At 50.4% G+C, this 23,749-nt stretch overlaps 1 protein-coding gene across 2 annotated transcripts; it reads left to right on the top strand.

The window, feature by feature from the left end:
- Window positions 1-971: 971 nt before the first annotated feature.
- PRELP (proline and arginine rich end leucine rich repeat protein) lies at window positions 972-21,888 on the top strand. Of its 2 annotated transcripts, none has more exons than XM_084611562.1 (3): window positions 972-1,036; window positions 12,210-13,164; window positions 16,750-21,888. In XM_084611562.1, the coding sequence occupies exons 1-3, from the start codon at window positions 1,001-1,003 to the stop codon at window positions 16,923-16,925; spliced, it is 1,167 nt and encodes a 388-aa protein (XP_084467688.1). In that variant the 5' UTR covers window positions 972-1,000; the 3' UTR covers window positions 16,926-21,888. The 2 variants fall into 2 exon arrangements, with proteins under 2 accessions (XP_084467688.1, XP_084467689.1); XM_084611563.1 differs by lacking the exon at window positions 972-1,036 and adding an exon at window positions 1,335-1,502.
- The last annotated feature ends 1,861 nt before the right edge of the window (window positions 21,889-23,749 follow it).

Below are 23,749 nucleotides of genomic sequence, written 5' to 3'. Positions count from 1 at the left end.
CTATGTATGTATTTCCATGCAGGGGCACTAGAGCTCAGGAGGAGCCCTATGGCCCATCAGGCCATTCATCTGCATCATTTAGAGGCCCACATAATAACGTTTATTCTTGCCTGTATTTATTATTTTGAGTCACAGCTTCCCAGGGTTATACCAGCAGGGTTAGGTTCCACTCCCTGGCTGTCAGCCAGCTCCCTCTTGGGGCTGCCATGCTCTGTTGATTAGGACCTCTTGCTGGGGAAACCTTAGCTGTTTCCATCTCTAGTACTCCAAGCACCCCAGGAAGGAGTGGCAGTATTGTGATCCCCATTGTGCAGATGGAGAAGGCGAGGTGCAGAGAGGCAAAGGGGCTGGCGGTAAGTCACTGGGGAGAGACGGGAATAGAGACAAGGTCTCCTGACTCCCAGTCCAGTGCCCTCCCACTACAGCCTACTGGCCTCCTTCTTTCAGCACTGCTTCCTCCTGTAGGATTGAACTGGGCTATGGGCTGGATCCCCTAGGGGGGCTGTATCGGTCTGTGGGCTGGGTCCCTATGGTGGGCTATCTGGTCTATATTAGTGTTTGGTTGCCCGATGGGACTGTTACAGTCTATCAATTACATGCCCTTCAGAACTTCCTCCTGCACTTGGGACCGGGTCCACGTCGGGGGCTGCTGGTCTATGGGCTGGGACCCCCGGGGTGGCTGTCACCATCTATGGACAGGGTCTCCTCCAGGGTAACGGTGGCGGAAGGCTAAGTTGCATTGTGCAAACTCTGTCTGCTGCTGTTTCCTTTTCATATAAAAAGCACGACAAGTCCCTTCTTTCTCCTTGGTTCTTTTTATTAAATACCAAGAGGATTTAAGGTAAATAATAACAATCAGGGAGGCAGTAAAGCCTGGAGGACTTTTCCCTGCTGTGTGTGAGCCGGCCCCAAGAGCCAAGCAATTGCTTGGCTGCCTTTGGCAGGATGCAGAGAAAACTGAAGGTCCCCAATTCAGGAGAGCATCCTCATAACCTTGAGCATGTGCTTGGCTCCCACTGAATGCAATTCATGTGCGGTAAGTTAAACATGTGCTTAGTTTAAGTGCTTTCCTAACTGCAGGCCATGGTGAGAGATGAGGTCTTTCTAAAAAAAAAAAATCATTTATTAGTTAATTAGCTTTGTTTAAAAACACAGTTCTCAACTGCCTCCGCAGCAGAGGGAAATGTTATTAAACGCGAGTCCGTCGGTAGGCAGGACGTGTGTGCGGATTAAATCCTGAGGCGCTTGGCTGCCAGATAAAGACATTATTGTTGTCATTTTTCCCTCCTTCCCACCCTCCCTCCTTCCCTCGCTCCCACCCACCCTCTGCGAGAGAACCTTGGAGGAACAGAACCAGGGAAAACACACACACACACAGAGCTTAGAGGGAGGCTCACTCGTGTCAGAGCTGAACTGCAGTGAGGAAGAGGAGGAGGAGGGGCAGAGAGAAACGTTCCTGGGGATTAATAACAGAGAGGCAGGAGGAGGGGCAGTGCACACAGGTAAGCTCTGGACATGTGTTCTACTGGAGAATGTTGTCATCTGGGCTGATTTTTACAACCGAGTCAGCCACCTCCTTTATCAGTGGGCTAATATTACTGTTCACTTTCCAACTTCTGTGAAACTTCACACAAGTTTTCTTTTCTTTTCTAGTTCAGTTGTTGGATCTTTCTTTCTTTCTTTCTTTCTTTCTTTCTTCAAAAGTAAAACTTGTTGGCGGGGAGGGAGAAGAGGCAAGAGGGTATCTTTAGGTCTGCAAAGCAAAAAGACAAACCCATGTGTAAGATCGTTGCAGATGCTGTAGACTGTTTCTACGGAAGCATAACTCGGGAACCCTTTCCCCCCTCCATCCCCCCAACCACTACCTTTCACACACCCACTCTTTCTCACTCACTCTCTCTCTCTCTCTCTCACACACACACACACACACACACACTCTCTCTCTCTCTCTCTCTCACACGCATGTCTAATTTCTCAGCTGGAAATGTAAAAACCAAGGTGCCTATTTAAATGAAAGCTGCCCATCTTAATGCAAGCGCAGAACAGGAGTTGCCCTGCATCAGAAAAGAAGTGTAGAAGGGATATAGGGAGAAGTGGAGACTGAGAGCAGGCAAGATTCCCTCTGCTACAAAGTCTTGACTTTTACTGGGTGGCAGTTAACCAAAACTTTAGTAGTTTTATTCTCAGCAGACATCGGCATTTGTTAATTCCTCTTCCTATGTGTTAAACATAAATTTGCTGTTTCAGATCAGATCTCAGAAAAGCTCGGTAGGAGTTTCCCGGCCGGGGGTGCGGGGGGAGAGAACTCCAGAAATCGCTGCAAACTCAAGTTGGGGGTGGAGGTGGCTTGGGTGTTAACCCCCCTTTCCAAACGGAGAGATGGAAAAAGAACACACACTGTTTTGTTTTTCTGGGAAGGAGCGAATCAAGTTCTTTTCTGAGAAGGGTGTGGGGGGCTGCACTGCATTCCAGTTTCCTTCAGTCAGCTGGGGTTTTCGACTTGAATTGCAGAAGCTAGATCCCCGATGCCAACACGCAGAGGGCAGAACCCAAGCTGCATTCATATTTGGATCATTCCAAGGGAAAGGAACCCAGACTCCCCTGCCCAGATTGTCCCAATGGTATAGAACTGAGAGAGTTCCACTCCAGGGCATTCGGAGAAGTTTAACCCATTCCTTGATGCGTAGATTTGACACTGCACCGGGACAATATGGAGACACGAGGACCAAGGTGCTTAGTCCCTGTTCTGGCCGAGGTGGGAGAGAGAATGAAGTGTGAAGAGAGTAACCCTAACTGAATCCCTAGGAAAGAGATTCTGTGTATAGCAATGAGCAGAGACTTGTGTTGTACAGAATCCTCCCTGTGTGGACTGAGAACTGTGGCCTGGGGAAAGGGGGTATGTGTGTGTCTTTGTGTGGTGTGGAGGGGGGAAGATTCTGCCTTGCTGTGACTCAGTGTAGGGGTGGTAGCCTGAGACAGAGAAGCAGTTTTCTTCAGCCTGGTCTACATCTAAAAATGAGATTAGCCACGTCGCTCGGGGCTGTGAACCATTTTGCACCCTGTAGTTAGCTCGACCTAACTCCTCTGTAGCGGCAAATTTGCTACATGGATGGAGAAAACGTTTCCGTTGCTGTAGGAAACGGCTATACTGCAGCAGCGTTGTCGCTGTAGCCATTGTAGGGTAAATGTGTCCCAAGGAACCTGAGGTCCCAGTCCACCCTTATCAGATGTTTGGCTTCTGCTCCCTGCTCTGCAGTGCGAGGCAAACCACCCAAGATGGCATTGTTTTAATCGCCTCTGTCAGTCACAGACACTCCATATCCCAACTGTCCTGTCCTAGCCACGCAACTGCACTGAAGCTGCTTCCCCGGCCCTTACGCGGGAGTACGGTCCTTGCGGCGTGTTGTTCATACTGTCCTTCCTACTGGAGCAATTGTGTCAGGAGAGAGATCTAAGCGCAATGGGGAGGCTTTTCTCCTCCCTGGGGAGAGAGGGGAATCTGGAGGAGCAGATAAGGCAGGCGTTGGATGGCAAATTCCCAATCCTTAGCGAGAGAAAGCAGAGGAGCTGAATTACCGACAGTGCGTAACAAAGAGGGCGTCTCAGGCATTGCGCTGTATTCGCTTTGGAAACACCGATCCCATGATCTCCTTGTGTCTGCTCTGCCAGTTCCACTCTGTCTGCAGCACAGAGGATCCAGCCATTTAGCCTGCTGGACAGAGGGGTTCTGGTGTGAGGCCAGGGGCGACCGAGGGACAGAGTGAAAGGAAAGGGTGAGGGGTGAGCCTGACGCGCTGGGAGCACAGATGCCAAAGGGGGCTTCCTTAGCACTCAACATATGCTCCTTAGCAGTGGTGGCAGAAGGATAGGAAGATACTGGGGTTGCTGACAACAGCAGGGTGGGGGATATGGCACCCACTGTAAACTCTGCACCTAAATGGGGAAAGATGAGGGGGAAATGTCTGTGGCATCTAAGTGGGGATCTGAACACCCATTTGCATGCACAGAAATACACAGTCTATGCTTGCTGCTTACACGGCCGCTTCTCAAATCAGGGGGCTACGGTTTGTTTGCAGAAGGAGACACGGGCAGAGAGGGACGGATCGAAGAGCGACACTGGTGCTGCTGAAGAGCACAAGCAAGGATTTTCTGTTACAATAACCCAGGAATTATCCAGCCAGCTGATCCTAGCTACTTTCCACACAGGGCACACCCCATCCATATGCATGAACATAAAACCTTCCCTGCAGAAAAAGGCTACTGCAGCTGAGTCCCCGGGGTTGGATTAGCCAGTGGTATGATGGCTCCAGCCCAGCACGAGTACTCTGCCATTTAAACTCTCACTCCAAAACCTCTGAGGAGAATTGGTCCTTAGCATCGGGTCTCTGTTTTTAAAGGTACTTTGGGGACCTCTGAGTCAGAGCGCTTGCCACGCTCTCCTTCATCCCATCACTGCTTTAAAGGCATGCCGGATGCATGTTTAATATATACTCGATTCTGCCACTTCAGCTCTCCAGCCCAGCTGAATAAAGGAAACCCCTGTTTTGTTTAGGGTTATCAAACCAGCTGACTGGGAGGCCTGTTTGGTCAACCCAACCGGTGACTGATTAGCGGCCGTAACTGATAGACAAAAGGGATGGCTAATGAGAGAGCTTGCTGTTCTTATTTTAGGTCACCCTCTCTGTTTTAAAGGGACAAGCACATGCTCTGTCCTAGTCTGTTCATCACAAATGCTAAATAGCTGTAGGATGGGAAGGAGGAGGTCATCAGGCCTCAGGCGCACACGGAGGGGGAGGAAGTTGGGATCTCAACAGAGCAGCAGTGAATGGAGGGAGCTGCAGTAAAAGGAAACTTTCTTGCTGAAACAAACAGAAAATGATCCCTGGCGCCACGTTTTGTAACAAGCTGGCTGTGCACATCACTGCCCCCTACTGGACCGAATCAGAACTGCTCATTTGTGTATCATAGACCCTATTCTGCATGGAGCAAATGCTTCATCTCAGGTGTTTGTGGGCTGTCTTTCCCCACTCTTTGCATGGAAAGTCTAAAAGGCCATGAAATGCAGCTCAGTGGCAACTTGAACTACTTTATTCAATGAATTTAACTCCTTTCCCACAGGCAGTTAGCAAGTGTCATGAATATACTTGTTATTCAACCAATGCACTGTTGACTTTTTTTGACAGGGATTGATGAAAATTTTCAGAAAGCGAGGTGTTTCGCCTACTTGTGATTGGTCAGAAAGGTCACCTGCTATTGTTACTGCTCCCTGACTGGAGGAACTTGCGTGCCAACAGTTGGGAGTGCAAATCTAGTATTTGGTTTTCATGAAAACTTGTGCGTGTGACTTGAAATTCCTTCCTTGCAATCACATGAATGTGGATGGAAAGCCAAGACACAAGCGTGGCCAAAGACAATTGAGTTAAACATCCAAACATATTAGAGGGAACTATAAAGTTCGAAGTGGCCTCAGATTTGTTGAAATATCTCAAATTTCTGTCACATGCCTTCCTTTTGGAAGGTATTTTTAAGACCTGGCTGGATTATTCATTCCACATAACATTTATTGTGTGTGTAGCTCCTTCCTGTGCCTGTGAATTGTTTGCAAATTGACCCAGTTTTCTATGAATGCATTTAATATTTGGAATAGTTTATGGGGACAAATTTCATCTTGTGGGTTGTTTAACTCTTCATGGTGTGGGATTGGTCACCTGAGGCACCAGGTAGCAGCTCAGATAGCATGGTGATGGTCATCTGAAATACATACAGTGGATAGATGCACAGTAGTTACCCTCAATAAACAGTGGAGTGTTGGTTCCAGTAGGTTGATAGCATTGTTTCTGCTTGCTGACATTTTTATTCAGCTGTGACATAGAGCAAATAATGAAGATGCTACTTTCAGTGCTGATTTTCTGGGCCAATAACTGTCTGTATTGAAATGTGGATTCCTAAAAAATTTCAGAAATAAACCAACACTCCCTCATGCCCGGCAACTGGCATGGCCCTGTGATAGGAGCAGAGCGAACACACTGGGTTTGTTCACAGAAATATTTGGAAACTTCTTTCCGTGTTATTCAACAACCTCTGGTATGTTCACTTGAGTGACAACCCTGTCCCACACCTCATGCCTGCCTCTCTCTCTGCTGGGTTCTGCCCTGGGATCATTAACTCTTGCATAACATCACAATCGTTTGCCATGGAATGATGTCAATAGTTAAGCATTACAATTGGAGAGGGGCCTGAACCAAAATCCCAGCTGTGAAGAGACACAAGGAGAAAATACACATCCCAGCTTTGCAACTGGCGCCTCCCTCCATAACGGGCTAAACCAAAATCCCAAATCCAACCCTCCTCCCCATCCCACTCCACCCACCTACAGCCTTTGTGGTTTTTAAAATCCAGATCGGAATTTTGGATTGGAGTCCCGGGAAACAGCTTCCGACAAGAGAGATGGGGTTGAAAAAACGAGCATGTGTACTGGGGGGTCAGGGGAAACCAGAAGTAGTCAGATGTAGACAATATCCCTGTGATGAATTTGTCAGTTCCCTGCGGCATTCAATGTTTTCCTCTCGCCCGACCCCAGACAATGGTGCACCTAATACCCAGCAGCTTCTTGAAACCCTGGAGCTGCCAGAACTTTGATTGAAAGCAGCAGGCCCGCAAGGGTTCTCTGGTTAAAGAGGGACAAAGAGAAACAATGAGGAAAAAGAGGGGGTGGAGAAAGCCCAGAATCTCTTCATGGAGAGAGTCAATTGTTTAGAAGCCCAGGAATGCATCCTGTCAGCTGGGCAGAGGTATTTCAAAGGGAGCCAAGTTGTCCATGGGTCCAATGTGCCAGGAGCCCTTGGTGGAGGCTGCCTGCACGGGGGAGGTTCCCCACAGCTCTTGCTGCAACGTCTCTAAGTCAGACGGCTCAGCCTGGGCCAATCTTGCCAGTCGCAGGAGCTGTCTCTGGTGGCGTCAGGCGGAGGTGAAGAAGCTAACGGCTGCTTGGGAAGCAATTTCCTTGCTAGAGAAAAGGGGCAGAAGGACTTGTTTCCCAGTGGGATTTTCCATTTCTCGACAAGCGCTGACAAACCTTTCCGCTTCGCAGCCACGTGAGCCCTCACTGCCGGCTTGTTCGCCTGATGCTGTTGACATTTCCCTGCTGCAGACGGAATGGGAGTGGGACGGGCCTGTCTCAGCCCCTCTCTGTGCGGTTGGTATGGAGCAAGCACCAGACCACGCGGGGCTCGTTGTGAGAGGCAAATGAAGTCTGTGTGCTGTGACAGACCCAGACCAGGGGGCTGCAGGAGTCTGGTCAAAGGCAAATATATTGGCCACTGGATGAACAGGTTTCTGTTCCCTGAGTGACCAAAGCAGGGGCTGCCCTAGAGCAGTCAGGAACCTGCCAGCACCAAGTAAGACAGGCAAGCTAATCAAGACACCTGGAGCCAATTAAGAACTTTCTAGATTCAATTATGGCAGGCAGGCTAATCAGGACACCTGGTTTTAAAAAGGACCTCCCATCAGTTAGTAGGGGGATGTGCCAGGAGCAGGAAGTGAGAAGGCGGGCTGCTGGAGGAGTGAAGAGTTCAAGCGTGATCAGGCTTCAGGAGGAAGATCCTGCAGTGAGGATAAAGAAGGTGCTGGGGGGAAGGCAATGGGGAAGTAGCCCAGGGAGTTGTAGCCGTCACACAGCTGATACGGGGAACACTGTGGACAGCTGCTATCCACAGGGCCCTGGGCTGGAACCCGGTGTAGAGGGTGGGCCCGGGTTCCCCTCCATCCCCCCAGCTCTTGATCAGACACAGGAGGAGTTGACCTGGTCTGTGAGAAACACCAGAAAGGAAGGTCTAAATTGGAAAAGGATCTGCCCTGTCCCGACCCACTAGGTGGGACACAGAGACTGCGGGGATTGTTCTCCGTTCCCCCTATGCTGGCCAGTGATGAGGTTAGCTGAGGGGATGGCAGGTTTGAGCCACTAGCAAGAGTGGCCAAACTGAGGGCTGCCGTGAATTTCTGAGGCGAGCAAATCCGCCAGTAAGCGCAGGACCCACTGAGGCAGAGGCGGAACTTTGTCACAGTGCACACGTCCCCCGGCGCCCAGGCTCTGAGCGTTGTCTTTGCAGGGCTCCCCTGAAGTCCTGCCCAGGGCTGCCAGGCAGCCCCACTGCAGCTGGGGTTAACAAGTGAGGTGGGACCCTGGCGCGGGCGGGGAGCGCCGCACATCTGAATGCACAAGATAAAGTGCTGAGCAGGATGGGGAGCACACATCTTGCTTTATTCGTTCTTTACACAAGGGGTTCTGCCTTCAGCCCTCTCTGAAGCCCTCCTCTTCTCCCTCTGGTCGCACGCCAGACAATTGACAGTAGCTTGGCCAAGTTGCTGCCTCGTCTGGCTTACAGACAGCTGGGCTGTGAGGGGGCAGGTAAGCAGGAGTGGCACAATGGATCTCCTTTCCATTCTCCCTCTGGTCTCCACTCCACGCAGCTGCACATCCTCCAGCCCTGCCCACTGACAGGGGCTCAGGAAGGCTGTTCTGCTTGGTTTCATGCACATGATCTTCCCTATGTCCTGCTACCTCCTTCCTTTGCCATTGGCAGCCTGGGAGAGAATTTGATCAGTTTGTCCCTGCTCCTCTTTCTTTCCCGTCCTGGGATTCTCCCTCTGAAGTGGCTGATACTGGCTGCTCATTGCTACTGAGCTAGATGGACCCCTGGTCTGATCCAGTATGGCAATTCCTACGTTGTCTTTGTCTTCATTGTCAATTATGTCTCTGTGCAAAACCATTATTCACAGGTTGATACTTGTCAGCCATAATCGCTGGGCCTCTTCAGCCCTTCTGTACATCACCTTAACGATACCACACTGGGCTAACGCTAGTTGTAAAAGATGGGACATGGTGGAGAAAGACTATGTGGTCCGATGGACCTAGTGCAACCGTGGGGATTAGGGACCTCCGGGGTCCTCTTCTTGGCTCTGCCAATGACCCGCTGTGTGACCTTTGGCCAGTCACTTGACCTTGCTATGTTTCAGTTGCTTCATCTGAAGATGCAGTCAGTCTCTTTGGTGACACTTATAATAGTGAGCTGTAGCTCACGAAAACTTATGCTCAAATAAATTGGTTAGTCTCTAAGGTGCCACAAGTCCTCCTTTTCTTTTTGTGAATACAGACTAACACGGCTGCTACTCTGAAACTTATAATGTTCTGTCACGGTTCGTTGACGGAAGCGTAGCCTCATAAGTTAATGATCACATGACCATGCGTCTTTATGATTCATATAATCTATGGTGCAGGATTCAGTACTGTCACTTGGTGGCACTGCAGTTAAAATATCTTTAGAAACTGAAGTGAAATTATTGTTCAAAGCTGGCATGGATTTTTTGTGGTAGGAGGCCCAGGGAAGCCAAGAAAATATCACTCCTCCTTGCTATCTGTCATTCACATCCTAGCCACTGGGTATACTTTTCCCTTCCTCTCTTCTTCTGTGCGCTACATTATCCTTTGCCAAATAGCTTACACTGTACTGCTTGCTGCTTCGAGACCTCTACCTAGCTTCCTCCTCTCTGGATATTTAATACATTCAATGATTGCAAACCCATTTCAACACGCCAGTTCTTAGTGAGCCCTGTGCACTAGAAGTTGGTTTATGATGGGCCTCGTGGCATAGAACATCTTTTGTCAGACGTAGATCTAATGATCAAAGCCACAGATGATCCCGCTAGAAGCGATTAGCCTCGTGCTTCAGGGAACAAGCCAAGCATTAAACCGCCCAGGTTTGGGGATAAACTTTCCCTTTGGGTGGGTTATTCCATAATTGTGCATTAGGAGGGTTACACACTTTCCAAAGATACAACTGACGATGGCCACTATTGGAGACAAGAAGCCTGACTAGAAGGAACATCCAGCATGGCAGTTCCTATCTTTGTATGTCCCTTTGCCTGTTAAGCATGTTAGCAGATCGACCCCCTGCCTTTACTTCTCTCCTTTGGACGCAATTCAGCAAAGCACTTAGGCCCAGATTTTTAAAGGCATTTAGGCATTGCTGTGTCAGTGTTGCAACACATAACTGAGTGAAGAATCTAAATCTTATTTGCAAAAGGGATTTAGGCACTGAGGCCCATTGATGGGGTGTCCTGAGCACAGCTACCTCTGAATACCTTAAAAAATCTGAGCCACGCACCCTTGCCTGTTTTAAATCCCAGTGACTCTGAGGGCAATGCTTTGCCTGAACGGCACCCCAGTGGACTTTCTCTTCTCTGCTGGCTCTTTATAAGAGCCAAGCAGAGTGAAACAATGGTTAACACTGACCCAGCTCAATCAGAATACTCTCTGGAGCAAAGTGATTTGCTGGGGGAGAGTGGGGGGAAGAATAATCTGTAAAGAGACAGAGGTGAAAATCACTCCTGGAATATAAAATGGCTGGTGTGAAATGGTTTATCTGCGCTGCAGCCAGCCCAGGTGCAACTTTGAATTACCAGCTGAGACTCTGGCCCCACATATTTTGTGGGTCACCTTCAGACCTGCTCGGCCAGCCAACGCTACCATAACGCATCTCTGCTACAGTACTACAGTGATTGGGGGGCGGGGAGGGCTCACAGAAGAGTTCAGCACTGAACCCAACAGTGCCTTTTCTTGATCTCTGGGTGCCCTGCCGTGTAAAATCATATTGGAGCCAAATGCAAACTTCTCCATCGTTCGGGTCCATCTCTGTGCATCCTGTCTGAGCGATGTGGGACTCCATCTCGTTCTCCTGGAGCTTCTGTTCCAAAACGAAACCGAATCTGTGACCCGGTGGCATGGATGAGAATAGTGCTCTGAAGCCACATTCCCTCCCCTCCCCCCAATGTTCATAAAAGTGAACACAGAGAATGAAGTGAGCTGTGCCTTCCCCCTTCTGTGTCTCCTGTCACATTACTGCTTCAAGGAGTAAACCCCAGGGAAATACATCCAAGCAAAAAGCTATTGTGTGAAATGGGCCCCAGTGAGCGGAACAGATTAACGGGCTACAGAGCCAACGGCACAAAGCGTGATTCTCATTGCTCCACAGGTTCTGTGCACAAGCATGAAGGGCCTGATCCAGGGAGTAACAGCCTGCTTGTCCATAGATCTAGGGGGGCATCTTGCAGGGGGGGTTAGCTGAACTGCTCTGCCGCCCCAGCCTGAAAACCTGCTGCTATGCAAAGCAATGAAAAGCCACTTGGCGGGTTGCCTTTCAGAGGCATCATCCTCGTGAGAGTTCGTGACAGTGTGCAGCGATTTAGGCAACGCGGGGTGATGGATGGTGACGTGTGAGCCGCAGGGGGCTTGCTGCTTGGGACCAGCTCAGGTAACCCCCCCCAAATTCACACACTTGTCTTCACCGAACCTTTTGGGTCTGTAATATGGGGTTGGGTAATACAGGAGCATCTCGCTGGAACAGACTGGAGGGAGAGAGATTAGCTGTACTGCCCCGGGGAAATCTGTTCAAGCCCATCTCATTTTATGTTTTATATATATAATATATTGTGTGTGTGCATCTCTGCATTAGTTCACCCTTTCTTTTCACCTCCTCCTCACCCCACTCCCTCCACCATACACACACAACCGTTGTGTGTTAATACACCCTCCAATAGATGTGTCTGAGCAGGAGGAAGGAGCCCTTATATAATGAAGTATGAAATCAGAGCTGCTCCACTAATTGGCTAACCAGCATGATAGCAGACCTTGCGTAAGGAGGAAGGGAGGATGGTCTTGTTGCTGAATCATTGGTCTGGGACTCCGGAGATCTAGGTTCAATTGCCAGGTCTCTCACAAACTTTTCATTTCCCTGCCATTGCAGGGTGGTGGGCACTGGTGAGCCTTGGTCCTACTGGTTCTCGGCCTGCAGCACATAATGGTCTAGTCTCCTGGGGGCTCCTTGGCTCTCATTTTGGTTGTTAGGTTCGTGTGCAGCTGGTGCTGGTGGCCTGGGATATACAGGAGGTCAGATTAGACTATCTGGTGACCCCTTCTGGCCTTAAAGTCTGTGACCCTATGACTTCCTGTGTGACCTTGGGCAAGCCCCTTGATCAGCCATTCCGCCGTTCCCCATCTGGAAATGGGGGATAATTACTTGTCCCCGCCTGGTGAGGTATGGTGAGGGTAAACTAATTAATTAGTGTTCGTGAGGGGCTGATACAGTTGTGATGGGGGATACATAGTATCTAGACAAGCCTCTTTTTAACAAACCCCGTTGTGCCCCCTGCAGGTGAATCGCTGGACCATGAAGGCAGCATTCAGATTGCTTCTCCTCCTCATCCTTGTGTTGATCTCTGAAGTGAACGGGCAGAGGCGGAAGCCCGGGCGGAAGCCTGGGCTGAAGCCCGCTCGACCGACTCCCGAGCCAGTAGAGCCAACAGAGCTGCCTCCGCCCCTGCCACCGGGCCCCCCCTCCGTCTTCCCGGATTGCCCCAGAGAATGCTTTTGTCCTCCAGACTTCCCCTCAGCCCTCTACTGTGACAGCCGCAACCTGAGGAAGGTGCCCCTCATCCCTCCCAGGATCCACTACCTCTATCTCCAGAACAACTTCATTGACAGCCTCCCGGAGGAGTCCTTCAAGAATGCCACGGGGCTGAGGTGGGTCAACCTGGACAACAACCGCATCAAGAAGTTGGACCGGCGGGTGATGGAGCAGATGGAGAGCCTCGTCTTTCTGTACATGGAGAAGAACCAGCTCAAAGAGGTGCCATCCTTCCTGCCAGCTAACCTGGAGCAGCTGCGTCTGAGCAGGAATCAGATCTCCAAGATCCCCTCTGGGGTTTTCAACAAGCTGGAGCACCTGGTCCTCCTGGACCTGCACCACAACAAGCTGAGTGACGGAGTCTTCAACAAAAACACATTCCGGGGGCTCAAGAACCTCATGCAGCTCAACCTAGCCCACAACATCCTGCGGAAGTTGCCTCCCGGGCTGCCCAGTGCTGTCCACCAGCTCTTCCTAGACAGGAACAACATTGAGGACATCCCCGATGATTACTTCAAAGAATTTCCCAATCTGGCCTTCCTCAGGCTCAACTACAATCAGATTTCTGACAAAGGGCTGCCCAAGAACTCCTTCAACCTCAGCAACCTGCTGGTGCTGCAACTGGCACACAATAAGCTCACCAACATGCCCTTCATCAACCCCAAACTGGAGCACCTCTACCTAAACGACAATTCCATTGAAAGTGAGTTGGGGGGTAGCAGGTCAGCAGGCCTATGTGGTCGTGGCTGGGCCTAGAGGGAGCAGACGTCCCACGGGGATGCCATTCTTTGCAGCGGGAGATCGTTTCTTTCCATGTGAAACCCACCCACAGGGTTCGACTCCCTTCAAAACAGGACTTGATGTTTAGAATGGGTTGGTGGCCCTTTCACATGGGTGCATGGGGCCAGGTGGTGGAAGGGCCTGTGCTTCAGAAAAGGATGGTCCAAAGCACTACTGAGGAGACCTGGGTTCAATTTCCTGCTCTGCCACAGATTTGCCCAGGATCATAGGAGAAAACTCACTTATCTTGACATCTGTAAAATGGGGATAATACTTCCCTACCTCACAGGGATAAGCACATTAAAAACTGTGAGGTGCTCAGATACTACAGTGATGTGGCGGGCTCACATATGTACCTAAGATAGATGGAAACAATACAGCTTAACTTTCTGTGTGTTGAGGCTAGCAGGGCCAGGAGATGCAGAGGGGGATGAAGGGAGAACAGGGCTATGCTGGTGAGCAGCTCTGCAAATCCATCAGAGATGGCTTCACAGGGATTTAGGCGAAGCACAGCAATTTCATGGGACAGGTGCCAGGCCATGAAATGCGTAAACACAGCAAAAGTGGGAATAACAAAGGCCTGTTCCCAGCAGACCCAGATGTTTGTGCTATCGGAGCTCTCACCACCTGCTGCCCTGGTTGAAAACATCTGCAGGGGAGCAAGAATGCAGAGCTCCCTCCAGAAAGTCTCTGCATGCAAAGGAGAGACACACACAGAAACCAGTCCAACTCCTAATATTTCTGGCTGCAGAGTGGGCTGATGGAGTTTTGGTAGCAGAGCAGTATAGGGGATTATACACTTGTAAATCAGTAGTCCCAAAACCATAGTTAAAATCTAAATACCCTTATGGCTGGCAGCTATTCCCATAGACTGTCACATCAATGAAAGGACCAGGGGAACCCATTTACAATAGCAATGAAGGATGTAAGCCCAAAGTCCTTACTTAGACAAAACTCTCATTGAAGTTAAGGGGGAGATTTTCCTGAGTAAGGATTTCTAGATTGGGCCCTTATTTGCCAAAATGGTCCACCACTGTAGAGCAGCCCCCTGTGAGGTGGAACATAGCAACTGTAGTGGTCAAGGGAGGTGGCAGTAGATTACAGGCATCCAGTTTAGGAATACACTGGGGTTTGATCCAAATAACGACGAGAGGAGCAAAAAGTTTGAAGGTGGAGAATCCTAGTGGAACTAAGTTGTCATCACCGAAGGTCAGCAGTGCCAGGAGAAAAGGACAAGGAGACAGAAGGGCCCAATCCAGGCCTTGCTTAAGTAACTGGAACTAGCCCACGGGGGACTAAAGAACTAGCAGCAACCGACAGGAGGCCAAATAAGGGCCAATCTGGGCCAAGTTTTAACTAGCGGGGGAACTCGGGGTCAAGTTGCTGACTGATCTGTGATGTAGTTGTTCAGCACAGCTATGGTATACTAGTTAAGGAGGTATATGCTGCAGGTTAGAGCGAGACCCATGTTCCATTCCCCTGTGCTGCCAGTGGCCGGCATTTTATCCTGAGCCTTGTGACATTTGGTGGCTTTTTTAAGTCTTCAGCTCCTGGAGTCATGTATTAAGTGAGAATCTCTGCTTTTATTTTCTTTAAAAGCAAGTTTCTAGCCCTCATGGTCGCAGAGAAAAGCCTGAAATGTGATTCCCCTAAAGCCTTGCAAACAGAAGGCGAACAGAAAAAAACCAGCAATTTTTTTGATGTCATGGTTTTTAAGCCAGTCTTCTGACTTTGGGGGGCCTGGATCATAATTTTTGAAAGCCTGGGGTTGGCGATACTGATTCTATTTCTTTTCTCCCTTTCATAAAGTGCCACAGTATTTCTCACCTTTCCTTTGTTAAGCACAGATTATTCCAGGCGCTTCCTGACAGAACTCATTCACCTCTGTCTCCAAGGCCACCCTACCATAGCACCCTTCTCTCTGCCCCACATCACTGATAGAGCCACTATAGAAGATGTTAGGAAGTGCAGATGCAATCTGAGAGCACCCCAGACACCTTGCAATCGCAGCAGAGCACGGCACACACAGCATAAGAAAAACAGACATGAAAATAAGCCCCAGAATAACTATTCACGGCTAATGCTCTCTTGAGCTGCAGGGTTTTCCTGTCTCTTGTGATGGCTTCATAATGGCAGCAATGATTAGTAATACATTGGGCTATTTTTATAGCTACCTACAGGGACGGGAGGAATTATAGCTTGTTGTTTCCTGGAAAATAACCCAATCAGGAATATTCTTAGGCCGATGTGAGTGAGTCCCCAACTGCGATAGCCAATTAGAAGACATGAGGGGTGGTGGTCACACCTTCTCGTTGGCCTGCTGGAGTTCTCATTTGTTGCAAGGACTTCTCATTGTTTGCTGGAGTTAATGACAGAGTGGAGTCTCCAATGCCTGGCTGATGATTTGAAGGGTGGCTTTGGAGCTCCTCTGGGGCTGTGTGTGCTCAGATGATTTGGTGACGCCAACAGCCGATATAAGATTCCTCTGGTGGAATCGTAAAAGCTGTGGGGGCTGATGGGCAGAAGGACTGGAGTTTGCATCTGGAGAGCCAGGGGAGGTGAAATCCCTCATTCTCTTTAGTAAATCCAAGCCCGCTGGACTGATGAACCCTGCTATGCCTGTAGGGGGAGGAGGTGCTACAGGAGGGAAGCCGAGTCATGCAGGAGTTAACAGATTGGGTGAGCCTGTTGGTTGGTTTGACACATGGAAAGGTGATCCACCACCTGAGACACGGAATTCAACAACAGGGATCCCTACGTTTTGGTAGACAAAAGGGGACTTGGGATGCCCACATTGCCAGAGTTAGGGTGACGTGCAGCTCAGTGCTTGCAGATCCCCACTGACAGAAGGACAGGCAACTCTGCTCTCTTGCTCTCCAGCGATAGAGGTATCTTTTCAGACAGGCTGAGGTGCTGCCTCCAAGTCCAGGGGCACAATTCCCACCCACAGAATGAACCCCGGGTGCAGACGTGAGTCATTGCACCTCTGCCACCCGCTTTGCCCCCAGAGTCAGCTAGTTAGAACAACAAGGACTTAGAGTTGCACCCAAAATCCGTCAATGGGTGCAAAAATGCACCCACAAAAAAAGGAGAAAGTGTCCCCCCGTTTGCACCTAAACCTATACATATTTCCACTGTAGCATCAGCACCTAGGTACTGCAGTGATGTGCTCTGTCAATAAGGCAGATGCATAGCTAGCTCGTCCCAAGAGAACAGACATACCCAAAGAGATACAGGTGTAAAGTGAGGGGCAGTGGAGTTTTTCTCTTCCTTTGGTGCAGTGAGAACTCCCTCTTCTGTTTCAATCTACTTTAACCACAGGACGGGGTGGTATGCACCAGAGGCAACAAATCAGATCTCTTGCAAGCCCCGTAAGCACGAAGTGATCACTGAACCCCATGACGGGTGGGTGGATGAGTGGGATGCAGAGTAGATAAACTCTCAGCATCGCTCACCTGGCATCAGGTGGGCTCTTCCAACCCATGCCATGCTCTCTCTTCCCCTGCAGGAATCAACGGGACCCAGATTTGCCCCACCTCCCTGGTCACCTTCCAAGACCTCTCCTCAGATCTAGAAAACGTGCCCCGGCTTCGTTACCTGCGCCTGGACGGCAACCAACTGAAACCGCCCATCCCCTTGGACCTCATGATGTGCTTCCGGCTCCTACAGTCAGTCGTGTTTTAACTCTCCCAGCTGTGCCACTCTCCCGGGACTTTGGCTTTGCGCAGACAATTGACTCCAGTCTATGTCAGACACTTGGAAAATATTGTGTTCCCCCATTCAACCCACCCCACTCACCCCTCAATGCTCTGTCTCCTCTTCCTCCCCCACTCTCTTTCCTCCTTCCTCAGCTGCAAGGAGCACCGGCCACCGTTAGGTGCAGCCCAGTACTGCCCCTGTGGATGCCACATGTATCTTATAGGAGTGCACTTCCTGTCAGATACCTGTAGTGCCCCCACGATGGCACTATGTCACAATAAGCATCCAAGGCCTTCGTGTAAATGGGGCCCTTTCACTCCTATCCCTTAGGTGAAAGTCAGAGAAGAGGTGCCTGCTCAAATGCCACCCACTTATACCCAGCATGCAACTGCCTTTCCCTCCCAGGTACCTGTACATCTTCCAGCCATAGGAACCATCCCCAGGTGGACCTGGTCTTTGTAGGGCTATCAGCATCTCCTCCCAACTTCAGCAGTCAGTGGTATGTGAGCTTTGTTTTGGGAGCACCCAGTGATGGAGGGGCTGTCTGGCAGATGGGAGGGGCAGGGGGCCTGGGACTGGACAATGATCCGGGGCAATTATAGCTGCTTTATGAGACAAGGCGATTTCATCCCCAAAGCGGCAATATCCGGCAAAATAACGCAAGTTGTCTTGGGCACCGAGATCCAGTTCAGGCCCTTCTCTTCCAAGGGCACAAAATTCATTTGAGGTGGGTGTTGGGAATCCAGGTCAGGTTCTACCTCTTTCCAAGTCCTCTCCTTGGCCAAAACTGGAGCAGCTCACTCTTCACTTTGGACGATCCTAGGGAAACCCAATGGCTTTGCTCAGCCATTGTGTCTTTGGGCCACATTGGCACTGGACTCACCCACCAACTTCATGCCAATGAAAGCTGATGAAACCTCAGAGGTCCCCCACTGAGCAGAAGATTCTGGGTGCAGACACCGTATAAGCATGTGGCAGGCATGCAGAGCCCTTGGGTGGGGTGAACATATTCACATGGAAGAAGATTCATGCAAACAAGTAACTTCCTCAACCACATGGCAGCTTCTTGCTGCATCGTGTTGGACCCTATTGCTGTTCATGGCAGCCAGGGTCACCAGCAGTTCCCCACCGCCAAATCAGATAGCCACCATAAGGAGTCCCCTTAAGGTCCCACATTAAAACCCTGTGGATTATAGGAATCCTGGTGGAGTGCCCCTTTCATGCACGCCCACACCAGTCTGCCCTTGTGTCAGAGCAGTATGGGCATCACCCATCACTGAGAACTTTTAAATCAAGATTGGATGGTTTTCTAAAAGTTCTGCTCTAGGAATTACTTTGGGGAAGTTCTCTGGCCCGTGTTACCCAGGAGATCAGACTAGATGATCACAATGGTCCCTTCTGGCCTTGGAATCGACGAATCTATGAAAAACCACGAAGAGGGTGGTCTTTGCTCTGGTTGGGGACCTGCAGCCGGGTCCTTCCTAATACACGCGGCTATTTTGATTCCAAGAGATGGTTTCGAGATGCAGAGTAACGCCTCGAGCCCAGAGCTTAGGGTACTTTGTGGGGCTAGGGTCTGCAATGGGGCTAGATAGAGAGACTTCTCAAGGCGAGGGGAGACGGATTAACTGTGGCTCTACACATTAGGGACAGCTTGAGCTGTCATGGCACTGCAACACTCCTGCACGATGGGGTCAAGTCCAGGAGCTGGTGCTGAAGGCTGGACATTGCTGGGGCCCTGGATTTTGCATGGGTAGAGCGGAGAGATCCTCATTCTGGGGAACGGGGACAATAGGGGAGATCTGTCTTGAAAGCACCACCTTCTTGCAAGCAGACAAATGCAGCCTCTGTTCCATTTATGGGGCACCACAGTGACACCCGGTGGCCAGAGAGGGTGACGTTGGCAGGCGGTCCTAGATTTCCCAAAGATCGACATTGTTCCTGTTTAAAGGTAGCTGGTTACGTTAATCCCATTCATTCCCTTTGGGTGGATCTGACCTGAGCCATTTGTCGTATTTAAAGGTGGCAGGTTAGAGCAATGCCCGTTGCATGGTGGGGATCCCTGCTTCACATTCAGGGGCGTCAATCCAGATTTAGTCCGGCGGAAGTGAGAATTGTCGTAAGCCGCAGTCCTCCCCCAGCTATGCATTTTGGAGCGGATTTAAGTACAAGTGATGTCATTACACCCTGAGATGGGCCTGGATCTCTTGGGGGATCAGAACGATGGTGAGAAAGCTGCAACTTCCCCGGGCACACCCCATCAGAATGAAACACCCTCTGCCTGTCCCCCTTGCCCCCCCCCCCCAGAAAACCACCTGTGGGAGGAGCAAGAGGAGAGAAGAGAGATGTGAAGAACAGAAGAAGCTTCCCAGCCCACTGGCGCGGGTTGCTTTAGCTTCCTCTTGTCACCATCTCCTGCTTCCCTTCGTGCCCCTCCTCCGGAGTCCTCCAGCATCCCATTGAAGGTCTCTATCGCCTTTCTTCAGACCCTTCACTCGCCTTCCCCAGTCACTTATTCCCTCCTGCTCTGTCTGGGTGAGAGCTCTGCTCAAAGTCCCTGCTTGCCCCCCAGATTCCTCCGAGGTTTGGAAGCAGCGTGAAAAAGTCTCTCTCAGCTTTGCCGATCCCGTTCGCCAACTTCAAGCCTTAAGTCCCAGGGCCAGGTCCTTCAGCTGGTGTAAATTGGCTCAGACTTCAATGGAGCTGCACCTCTGGACACCAGCTGAGAATAGTGCCCTCTTTATCCCTGGAGACTCCAACTAGCTCTTCCCCTCTGTGTAACAGATGCTGTGAGCCTTGAGTATGGCTTTGGCAGCTCACACTGCATCCTCTCCAGCGGTGTGTGGAGCAGCGCCCCCTGCTGCGTGCTGAAGCTCAGAAGGTGTCACACGTGCATCGGGCACAGTAGCACTAGTGCCACAACCTAGTGCCAACTATTGCCATGCATGCGGCCCAATGGGCAGAATGAGGCATTACTGTGTCCTGCGTGGTTTTGTTGTTCTGCTCTGCACAGGGCTTAGATTTTCAATGATTCCTCCCCCCGGGACCCCATCAGCGTGCTGCTGGGTGCCACACACTCAGCTCGGATCTCGTGGCCTGGTTCCTCTCGTCTGCAGACTAATCACTTTACACATCTCAGCAATGGATCCCCGTGATTTGCTCTGCCTCTGGTATTAGCACGTTCTGAGGTCACCTTTCCAAGCAGGCACAGCAAAAGAGGCCCAGTTCTGCTCTCCCTTACCCCTGTGCAGCTCGCTTTGAACTCAGCAGGATTCTGTGCGGGGTAATTGAGAGCAAAATTGGGCTTGGTGTCGGGAAGAGACGTCCCTAAGGCTTGACGCCCCCCCCACCCCACCCGGCGTGTGAATCCATTTTGGCTCCTTGTCTTAGCAGATCTTTGGTGGGTGTGAATTGGCGAAGCTCCATGAACTGCAGTGTGGCGAGGCTAGCGGAGGTTCCAGCTCATTGGTCTTTCCCCCTTCACATTGGGACTGCTTTTGACTTACAGCTGCATTGCCTCCATCTTAGCAGCTGGAAGGAGCTGGGGTGTCATGAGCCACCAGTGTGCGTGTGTGTCTCTGTATTGCATATAGAAACAAAACACCTTAATATAATTTCCAAGAAGCCTGTCCCCACCCCCGGCCACATACACCCCTTTCCTGTACCTCCAACCAGGTCTCAAACCCTCCCACCATCTCTTCTCTTCCTATCCTGCCCTGATCTCTCTGTCTGGTTTCTCTTTGGCTCGCTCTGTGAGCCAATACGGCACCGTGGAGCTGCACAGATTGAACTCAGTAGCCGACGGTATATGTGCAACCCCCTCTTCCAGCCAAACCCCGCCACTTCGGCCCTCAAAGCCAATGGACTCCCATTTACATCAATGGGCTTTGACCACATCCTTAGTGACCAGACAGCCCCATTGTCCCCTGGACACGTCCTCCCAGGAGTTCCTGTTGGAGGTACACGCTCGGAGTCAATTATTTTAACAGCAATGCAGGCGTGAAACTCGCTCTCCTACTTATGTCCATGGGGCCAGCTTCAGATCTCAGTGACGCAGGGGTAACTCCAGAGTCACTCCATTGATCTTGGTTGAGTTGCTTTGGATTGTGACATGTAGAATGTGATCTCCTGGTCTCTCTCCTAGCCGACCTTGCGTTATGTTTCATTCTCGGTCGCTTTACAGAACCAAACACCGCTGCCTGTTTGTACCTTTTTCATTTTCATTTTGAAAAAAATACTCAAAGCTTATTTTTTATTCCACCCCCAATTCTTATATGTACGGCTCTCCCTCCTTCGCCACTGCATACATAGGGGTCTGGGTTTCGGTTCTTTCTGATTTTCCATGTTTATGTTCTGGACCAATTGAGGCTCGTTTTTTAAAGGGAAAAAAAATCCGTTTTAAATCGGTGTTTATAAACAAATAAACCCAGCAGCAATTGTCTCCCTTGAATTCAACAAAACATGAACCCTCTGTGAGAGGAGGAGGTTTTTAAAGGCACAAATGGGAGTTAGATGTCCAGCTTCCATTGCAAAGCGATATGAGTGATCCATGAAAATCAATGGGAGTTAGATGCCTTAACTCCCCTTTGTGCTTTTCAAAATCTACCTGCCTAGCCACAGCGATGAGCTACCAGTAAGCAGTAGAGAGACTATTAAGATCTACCCATTCCCTCCGCAAAGACTGTGAAAATTGCAAATTCCAGGCAGGTATTTTTGATAAAACCTTCTTCTCCAAATGTTCCTCAGTGGGATTTATTGGGTTTGACTGGTTTCAACCTTAAACCTGGAAACCCTATGTATATATTTATATATCTATATGTGTAATATATACCGGTACACTGTACATGTATAGCTATATACATACAGTAGCTCTCAACTGATTTTAGCTCAATGGTATTTTCACTTCTCCTAGCCCGTGGCAGTGAAAATAAAACGATTCAAAAAGAAACCTGGAAGTGCGGTCAGAAAATGCGGCCTAGGGACCTATTAGCAACTGATGTACTGATTATTTATTCACTCCAAGGGTTCTCTGGGATGGTGCCCATCGCATTGGTGTCTGGGCACCACTATGAAGTTCCGGGTCAGATCCTGTGCCCTTGCCTTCCTCTGCTCCCTTTGGGCCGTGCTGCCAGAGGGAAGAAAGAGAAATCTAACCTTAGCCCCCCTAGCTGGGGATATCCCCACGGTAAGGAAGGTTCCAGCAGGCATAGGAGCTGGCACAGCCTAAGCAACCATCTCTGCAGGGCAGAGGTGTGGCCAGACCATGATTTGCTCAAGCGATCCCTAGCTGGTGGATGGGTCCTCAGGGCACCGCCAGCTGATGCAAATTACAGCAGCCCCCCAGGCTGTTCTCAGCTGGGCCACGGTTGGACAGAGAATCAGTGACTTGTAACCAGCTCCTGCGTGGCCCCTCCTTTCTGCTGTGCCCAGTGGGGAATCTGGGCCTCCATCTTTAGAAATACACTGATCGTCTGGCCCATTTGCACATGCAATTACCACAGACAATCCCAGGGAAGTGCAGGGACCTTTAGCACGGAAGCAAAGACTTCTACCGCTTGAACTGTAGGACTAACTCTGCTAGCTGGTAGGAGTTTGTGGCCCTCTCTGTGGGCCACGTGCTGACGGTGGAGGAGACATGCACTTTCCAAGCGTGCAACACTTGCCAGTTCGGAGCTGCCCTCAGTTCATGATCACACCCCTCTGGGGAGGGAGCGTTTGTGCAGGGAATACGCAGCCTGGGGTGAGTCTCTGTGTCTAGCTGTACGTGGAATGGGTGTGGGGAGGAGAGATTTTGTCTGTCTGGGTGTCTAGGTGTATGTGTCAGCTCACAAATGATATGGATATGTGTGGGGTAAGTGGTTGTGACTGGCTGTGTGTGCATATGTGGGGGGGGGGCATGTGCACGGGAACAGAATGGGTGTGGGCTGCAGCGTACCTTTCTGCCCATTGCTATAGACTCAGCTCATCAGAGATTGTCAGGGAGGCATGAATCATAAAGGGGTGGGCGGGGGTCTGTGGGTGAGTGTGTGTGTGTATGAATGCATGTGCCTAGACGTGGCGCTCCATTCACGTGTGTGTTGGCAGGGAGACGTGTCCATGTGTGCAGAGTGGGTGCAGGGAGCAAGCTAGCCTCATGCTGATCGCCGCAGGATAAAATCGGAGTGTTTTATATTGTGACCAATGCGTGAATCGTAAACTCTCTGGTATGCGTATGTGAGCGAGAGAGGGAGAATTACCTTGCCACCCCTCTAGACAGGACAGCCCTGTCTCCTGCAGGATATCAACACAGCAACAACAACAACAACAAAAAGGAAGGGGATCATTTCTTTCCCTCCCCCACCCCCGCAAACAGCTCAAAAGTCAGAAAGTGGGGCTCAAAAGTCAGAAAGTGGGGTGGTAGCTTGTGAGGTCTCCAGCCATGTGAGCAGGCATCAAGGGGAATGTGGGAAATCTAATTAGCCCTAGTGGATTGCTGATGATCCAGGGGACCTGGGCATGCCGCATGGGAATGGGAACATCAAAGGCATTCCCCCAGCTGACAGGGCATTTGATATATGGGAAGGAGAGGGGAGGGGAGGGTGTCATCACAGTGGGGAGTCATCGATCCTGCAGAGAGGAGAAGAGAGAGAGGCTAAAATACGAAGCCTGGTGCAAAGTGCATAACAAGACTAATTACAAACTGCGGCCCCCATCCTATCAGTGGATGCACAAGCATGGAGCCCCGGTGCCCTGCAAAGCCCCATTCATTCTGCAGCACTGGCTGGGGTCTTATCTCCATTATATCCCACCAGTGTAATGCAGCCATCTCT

This window comes from Lepidochelys olivacea (genome assembly GCF_965140295.1).
Source record: "Lepidochelys olivacea isolate rLepOli2 genome assembly, chromosome: 21".
In the NCBI taxonomy this organism is placed as follows: domain Eukaryota; kingdom Metazoa; phylum Chordata; order Testudines; family Cheloniidae; genus Lepidochelys; species Lepidochelys olivacea.
The sequence above is the reverse complement of the archived record's forward strand: the minus strand, read 5'-3'. Positions and strand labels throughout refer to the sequence as shown.

Coding starts and splice junctions, on each gene's coding strand:
- PRELP (XM_084611562.1), top strand. CDS start 1,001: ATGTGCTTGGCTCCCACTGAATGCAATTCATGTGCG. Junction 1,037..12,209: donor CTGAATGCAATTCATGTGCG/GTAAGTTAAACA, acceptor TGCCCCCTGCAG/GTGAATCGCTGGACCATGAA. Junction 13,165..16,749: donor AAACGACAATTCCATTGAAA/GTGAGTTGGGGG, acceptor CTTCCCCTGCAG/GAATCAACGGGACCCAGATT.